The sequence below is a fragment of the Diabrotica undecimpunctata genome, chromosome 7 (genome assembly GCF_040954645.1).
Source record: "Diabrotica undecimpunctata isolate CICGRU chromosome 7, icDiaUnde3, whole genome shotgun sequence".
In the NCBI taxonomy this organism is placed as follows: domain Eukaryota; kingdom Metazoa; phylum Arthropoda; class Insecta; order Coleoptera; family Chrysomelidae; genus Diabrotica; species Diabrotica undecimpunctata.
In genome coordinates, this window is record NC_092809.1 from 94,582,053 (window position 1) to 94,589,860 (window position 7,808).

The following is a 7,808-nucleotide window of genomic DNA, read 5'->3' on the forward strand; positions in this document are numbered from 1 at the left end:
TAATAGACCAGTATTTCTGTGTCTGATTGTCCTAAAGAAAGCTTTTGACACAGTAAGAGTCAAAGATGTAATCCATCTTCTGTATAATAGAGAATTTCTCTTAATATTTTAAAAACTATCGAAAATATAACTAAAATTCAAGAAGGTACTGACTTGTTCAGAGTTCGATCTTCAACTGAGACTAAGGTTTACTAAGTGCTACGTGTGGTCAGTGCTGCTATATGGCGTAGAGGGCTGGACACTCAAAACGAGGGATATAAACAGATTAGAAGCTTTCGAAATGTGGCTCTATCGCCGTATCCTAAAAATACCATGGACAGCGAAAATCACAAATATAGATGTCCTTAAAAGAATAAACCAAGAACGCCAACTTTTCGAAACCATCAAGAAAAGGAAAACGGCGTATCTAGGTCACATCATGCGAAATGAAAAATACCAGTTCCTCCAACTTATAATCGAGGGTAAAATTGAAGACAAGAGAGGAATGGGACGCAAGAAAATGTCCTGGCTCCGAAACATAAGGCAATGGACAGGGATTAACGACATACAATCTCTGATACATATTGCAAGAAATAGAGAATTAATGGAAAATGTGATCGCTAACATCCATTAGTGGATTTGCATCTAAAGAAGAAGAAGAAGATCGAAAATATCTACCCAAACAATATAATGGAAGAAAATAGATGGACAACTTACAGAACCTTGTAACCGTTTCAAAAGATTTAAAAGAAACTCATTATATATTTCGATTATATTTTTTTTGTAATAAAACTAATAGCCCCATCTATCTGTCAAGTACCTACCTGTAGCCGACTCAAGGATTCTTCTGTAATTCCCAAATATATCCGGTAGATGAGCATATTTTTCAACTTGTCACTCACGCCCAATTTCCAGATTCAGGCGCCATGACAGCGCTTCGCTCTTTTCTGTTAAGACCGTCCAACCGTTAAGACGTGTTTCCAAAGTGGGTCTCAATTCAGAGGTGAGTTAATAAATCCTTTTCTTGTCCATATTTCAGTTCAGATAGATATATTATTTTTTTAGACCCTTATTGGAGAGGCTATAATGCTGCTATTATATTTCTAATACTCGTCGCAAGATAGTATTGCTATGGAGTTATTCCAGATCATGGCCCAGTAGCAGTATTTTTTTTTGGAATCCCTAACCCCTCTTATCTAGGATGGTGGTGATTTTATATAGTACGTAGCTGAATCAATGGTTTATTTGGTGACTTATTAAACAAGAAGAGAAACAGAGCAGATTAAGGTTGTACCAATTTTTATTATACCTACTTTCAAGACAACAGAAATGATTATGAACTCAAAAAAAAATGAAAATATAGTGAAGTGTTCTAATTTAATTTAAAGGTTTATTTTCTTCATTGTTGCTAGTTGATAAATAACTATATTATTTTCAATGTAAACAAATTTCGAAATTTGGGGTTAATATATATATATATATATACATTCATTTTCTTTATAACCAATTCTTAATTTAATACGATACAAAGATTTTTTGTTTATGATAATGTTAACATAAAATAATATTTTGGAATCCCTTTGGGATGACGTAACTTTTAATGTTTTCTTTTTGTTCATTACTAAGAAATAATAAAGAATAGTTTTCTTGTAAACTTTCAATAAATCTTAATTTTTTTTCTCTTCCCCTTCGAGGATAAACCAGGGGTGGCGTCCAATAATAAATTATAACTTCATATTATCTAATTGTGCTTGGATTTAAAATACGATATAGTTTGTATATGTTTATGAAAACCCCGCCCAATTCTCTTCCGACAGTGAGCGATTCAGGCCTTGTATATATTATTGTAATACGGCAGTGTTACAAAAATGGCGCGCCAATCGTGGAGCGTGTATCTTCAGAGTTTTTTTCAATATTATTAGTTGTTTTGTACCCCCCTGTATATGTGGTTAATTAAGTCTGTATGTTTTGAACCATTTTTTTGGTTAAATTGTGTATTTGTTTTATCCAATTTTTCATTAAATCAACACTGCTACTATTTTAGAATTTTTTGCAAAGTATTTATATGTATTCGTTTTTAATCTTCGTAAAATTGCGTAGAAATATTCTCGTCGTATTTTTAATTTTGTGAAATACATAATACGTATTTGGAATGTTTATTACGTGTGCATTTTAATGGTCGTATTTTGAATGGTAAGATAATCGTCTGTTTATTCCCAGTCCGTCTATGTAAACATTCCATAAGTGAAAAATGAACTTTGTTTATTTCTTTATAAGTGTTTGGTATGGATTGAAACCTTGAATTTATTCCGGCTAATATGTTCAAGCATTTTATATTCTAGTCCTCAATTCATTTTCTTTGCAGTTCAGTCTTTTATTTTGTTTATAAGAACCATAATAATTATATTCCTCAATGTGTTTATTTTATTGTGTTTATTTTAAATAAACGAAAGGCTCTTGTTATTTGAAAAATCAATTAAGCAAATTCTATTTATGGTTTAATTTGTAGCAAACAACTGCGAATTATATCTATGTACAGGGTGATATAAAATATTATTTAAATATTTTTTTTGATAAATAATTTTGATTACAGTAAATAACGGTGACAATCTAATATTTTCTTTTGTTTTGCTTTTGACGAATTTTTTTAAAATGGAGTCTTCTGTAGTACAATACCTAAAAAATAGTGAGGTTGATTATGAATTGTTTATAAGAGGTGTGAAAACGAAGAAAAGCATTAGTGAGAAGAAGACAATGCTTCGCAAATTGCTTAATAAAAATGCTGTTATTAATTTGGACGAAAATAGGTTAAATTTTGAAGAAGAAAGAATTCAAATTGACCTAGCATCATCTGATATTCGTGTTTTGATTGATGAGTTTGAAGGTGATATAAGCGACTCAGTCTATCGTAGGGCAAAAGCTCATCTCTCCCATTTATCTCTTAGAATATCCAGATTACCGGTCGAGTTTGATGAGGAAATCGAATATAAAAATGAGGCGTCTGCAAATTGTTTATTGTTGGAAGGAGAATTAGATGATAAAATTATTTCTGGTCAACCATCCACTTCTTCAAATGTCGTTTCTCCACAGCCCGTCGTTAATATTCCAGCTCCAATTGTCCAAGTATCTCATCCAATTAATTTAGCTGACTGGAACGTAAAATTTAATGGTGATGCAAAGAGTGTTTTCCCATTTCTTGAAAAAGTAAGAGACTTGGCTGAATCTCGCAATATTGATCATACTATCCTTTTTCGGTCGGCTGTTGAACTATTTTCTGGTAGTGCTGCAGTGTGGTTCAGAAGTATTCGTGGTACCGTTTCCTCATGGAACGATATTATTTGTCTTCTAAAAGCTACTTTTCTCCCTCACGATTATGATGAAGATTTATGGAACCAAATTAAATCTCGAAAACAAAAGAAAAGCGAACCTTTCGCTTTATTTCAAGCTCAGATTATGGCTCTAGCTAAACGTCTGACAACTCAACCTTTAGAGAAGATTCTTGTGCCTAAACCTCAACGTGAAGGAGTCATCAAGTCATGTCATGATCCAGCTACTTGTGCACATCCGGGTGTTTACAAAACTCTTGCTCGAATTCAAGAACGCTATTACTGGCCGAAGATGCGAGAAGACGTCGTTAGTTATGTTCGTGCTTGTAAAATATGTGGAGCACAAAAAGCACCCAATACCGCACAAATGGGAAAAATGGGTAAGGAGAAAAAAGCTGAGTATCCGTGGCAAATTATCGCTGTCGATTTGATAGGCCCTTTGACTAGAAGTAAAAATGGTTTTACGTGGCTCTTAGTTTGTGCTGACTGGTTTTCGAAATATACATTGTTACATCCTCTGCGCAAGGCTACTGCCTCTAACATATGTAAGTTTTTGGAAGAACAAGTGTTTCTAATGTTTGGAGTTCCCCAACATCTCATGTGTGATAACGCTTCAAATTTAAATTGTAATATCATGAAGGATCTTTGTAAAAGATATGATGTCCAAAAAATCTGGTTTTCTGCTGTTTATTCACCACAGGTAAATTTTGTCGAACGAAATAATCGTACTATTGGTACCGCGATTCGAAGTTATATTGATAACCATCGTGATTGGGATAAACATATTCATGAAATTCGTCAAGCCATTAATACCGCTAAACATGAAGTAACTCAATATACTCCTGCATTTCTGAATTTTGCTAGACATGTACCGTTATCTGGAAATTATTATGGTCAAGTACCCAATGATCCTGCTGATATTGAAATCCTACCGGGTGATCGTAATAGTTATGCCTCGGAAGTCAAAGGTTTAACTGAAGTTTTTTCAGTAGTGCGTAGGAATTTATCTCGTGCATATGAGCGAAATGCCAAAACTTATAATTTGCGTAAACGCGACGTACAGTTTAACGTCGGTGACCAAGTTTGGAGGAAAAACATGGTCCTATCTAGCGCTCCAAAACATTTTATGGCAAAATTGGCTCCTAAATATATTTTGTGTACGGTTATTAAGAAGTTATCTCCTTTAGTATATGTTCTTAGAAATCCAGATGGATCAAATGCCGGAAATTGGCATATAAAAGACCTAAAAGCTTATCAACCTGTCAGTATTTCGTCGGATAATTCAGATTTGTCTGAAACCGAATAAATCGGTTTTCTTAAAATTTTAATACCTTTCTTCTAAAATGTTCAGTCCATTCTTAATTTTTAATTTTTTAGTTGATTCCCTTTACGCCTTTGTGTACTTAATCTTTGCTACCTTCTCCAGCGACTATTCAACCCCTCCGTGGCCCGTGTACAGGAAGAGTTGCGCTAACGCGAACTTTATCCTGGAGAGGATTCGTTTCCTTTCCAAATTTTTTTGGCGTGGGGTCAGTACAGCACTGATACCCTAGTACTTAGTACATTGAATACCACTTTGCTTCGGCAAATCTGTCCCTTAGTGCTTCTTTCCCTTCAGGAAGTTGACACGTTTCAATTTTTTTTTGAGCTGTCTCGACAACCCTTGTTTTATGTCGGTGGTGTTGACTATTAGTCAGGGAGCATCCTGCTATAGTCAAGTGGATTAGTGGACCTATCCCTATTCCAATTAATAATTTTGTGTATCTCAGATGTTGTCGCAAAGAGACGAGCCTCTGGAAGTAGTGTAGGAGACTCCGCACGTCGATCTCCAGAGCAACTCAGTTTGGCTCGCACCCCAGTTCGTTGAACTGTTTTACTTTTTATTATTATAATATTGATCATTTATTGTGTTCAATATGTCTATATATATATATGTATATATGTCGTATTTCTTTTCGACATAAATTTTATTTTTATCTTATCTTATTCTACTTCGGTATTATTCTCTCTCTAGTTTGTATTGATCGAGATATTGAGTTTGTGCTACCCCGACCAAGAACCTATATTGATTTTAAGGGTGTTTGCAAAATTTAATCTCATTTTATTTTTAGAATGCCTTGGTAGAATGTGATATTTTTATGCTTATGTTAGTTTATATTACAATAAATTGTACATACCTTTAGTTGTCTTCAAGTGGATACAAAATTCAATTTATCTTATTTTACGGATTTATAAATCCAAGTAATTTTTTTGGTATCTATACCAAAGATATCAAGATTCCTCTGTCTAGTTACCAATGATAGTTCATTATAGTATCTGTTCATTTGCCTAAGTTTTACTCTTAGTGTGAGGACCTTCGAATTTCGACTCTCTATTCGAAACCCTCCAAAATAATGTTTGAAAAGATTATTGCTGTCTAACATCCTATATTCTGAATGGCCAGACACTGAGGAAGGCTAGGGATGAAGTAAGCGGATTCCCGCTAGTTGACTCGTCGGAATGATAAGCCATTCATAATTTTATTTCAGTAATAAATCTAGAATAACAGCCTCCCGCGTCAGGAAACTTTTTTAGTTCTCCACTACTTGTTTAGTTATGTAATCTAGAATTATTTAGACCCTACCCGAAGTTGACCCTACCCGAAGTTGACCTACCAATGTTGTCCCTATTATAGGCGGATGATACACGTTAGTTATCACAAATTCTAGTTGTCATACTAATAACTAAACATCAGCCTTTTTTTGTTTCTAAATATAGATGTGTCTTACAGAAATTCTGATGTCTACCTCTCCCAGTGAACTTATTAAGGCCTGTCTTTGTAGAACTTTAATGTACCCAATTTTGAACTATTAGTAACTCTTTCCTTTTATTTGTGTATTTCTAAATGTGTCTATAATGACGCGCTGCGTTATTACCTTATGTTATTCGTGGATTAAGTCATAGATGAAAGACTCTATGCTTCCGAACAAACGATGACACATTTGTATTTTGTATCTTATTGCGTTAATGATACGATTGTATTATTATTCTTATGTTATTCGTGGATTAAGTCATAGATGAAAGACTCTACGCTTCCGAATAAACGATAACAATATTTTTTTTTATGTTTTATTGTGTTAGGTCTCATAACGACTACGCAGTAAATTATCTGTTTTGTATCTTGGTGACAACACTAGTATGTTTTGCTTTATATTACTTATGAAATTTCAAATAATAATATCTTAATTATATTGTTTCGATTGAATGCGAGCATTTGGTCTCAAATAATGATTTGTAGATATGTTTTGTTTTATTCCGCTTTGTTCATGATATTGGTTATAGGTGAAATACCCTATGAATTTTGAGAGTGAGAATGCAATTTTTTTTTGTTTACATTTTTATAGTTGAGTCATAAATATTCTATGCGTTCTGTTTCGCTTTGTTCTGAAATCTTTGAATTGTTCCCACGTGAGTTGTGAAAGAAGGATTCTGTGAGTCCAGATTGTAGCTACATTTGTCCATTCTGTTTGTCTTACCTCTCCGTATATCTATTTCCACTTTTGAAAAGGTTAGTATGGTGTGCCACCATGCCTAGTCCGATTCCACGCTGGTACCCAGTTGAAATCGTGGGGAGGGCTGTGTAACCGTTTCAAAAGATTTAAAAGAAACTCATTATATATTTCGATTATATTTTTTTTGTAATAAAACTAATAGCCCCATCTATCTGTCAAGTACCTACCTGTAGCCGACTCAAGGATTCTTCTGTAATTCCCAAATATATCCGGTAGATGAGCATATTTTTCAACTTGTCACTCACGCCCAATTTCCAGATTCAGGCGCCATGACAGCGCTTCGCTCTTTTCTGTTAAGACCGTCCAACCGTTAAGACGTGTTTCCAAAGTGGGTCTCAATTCAGAGGTGAGTTAATAAATCCTTTTCTTGTCCATATTTCAGTTCAGATAGATATATTATTTTTTTAGACCCTTATTGGAGAGGCTATAATGCTGCTATTATATTTCTAATACTCGTCGCAAGATAGTATTGCTATGGAGTTATTCCAGATCATGGCCCAGTAGCAGTATTTTTTTTTGGAATCCCTAACCCCTCTTATCTAGGATGGTGGTGATTTTATATAGTACGTAGCTGAATCAATGGTTTATTTGGTGACTTATTAAACAAGAAGAGAAACAGAGCAGATTAAGGTTGTACCAATTTTTATTATACCTACTTTCAAGACAACAGAAATGATTATGAACTCAAAAAAAAATGAAAATATAGTGAAGTGTTCTAATTTAATTTAAAGGTTTATTTTCTTCATTGTTGCTAGTTGATAAATAACTATATTATTTTCAATGTAAACAAATTTCGAAATTTGGGGTTAATATATATATATATATATATATACATTCATTTTCTTTATAACCAATTCTTAATTTAATACGATACAAAGATTTTTTGTTTATGATAATGTTAACATAAAATAATATTTTGGAATCCCTTTGGGATGACGTAACTTTTAATGTT

The 7,808-nt window shown here is 33.5% G+C and overlaps 1 protein-coding gene across 1 annotated transcript; it reads left to right on the forward strand.

The window, feature by feature from the left end:
• Window positions 1-771: 771 nt before the first annotated feature.
• Window positions 772-6,372, forward strand: LOC140445598 (uncharacterized). Its single transcript, XM_072537774.1, has 2 exons — window positions 772-982; window positions 1,045-6,372. Exon 2 carries the CDS (start codon window positions 2,632-2,634, stop codon window positions 4,609-4,611), a length of 1,980 nt encoding a protein of 659 aa, XP_072393875.1. The 5' UTR covers window positions 772-982; window positions 1,045-2,631; the 3' UTR covers window positions 4,612-6,372.
• The last annotated feature ends 1,436 nt before the right edge of the window (window positions 6,373-7,808 follow it).

Coding starts and splice junctions, on each gene's coding strand:
- LOC140445598 (XM_072537774.1), top strand. CDS start 2,632: ATGGAGTCTTCTGTAGTACAATACCTAAAAAATAGTGAGGTTGATTAT.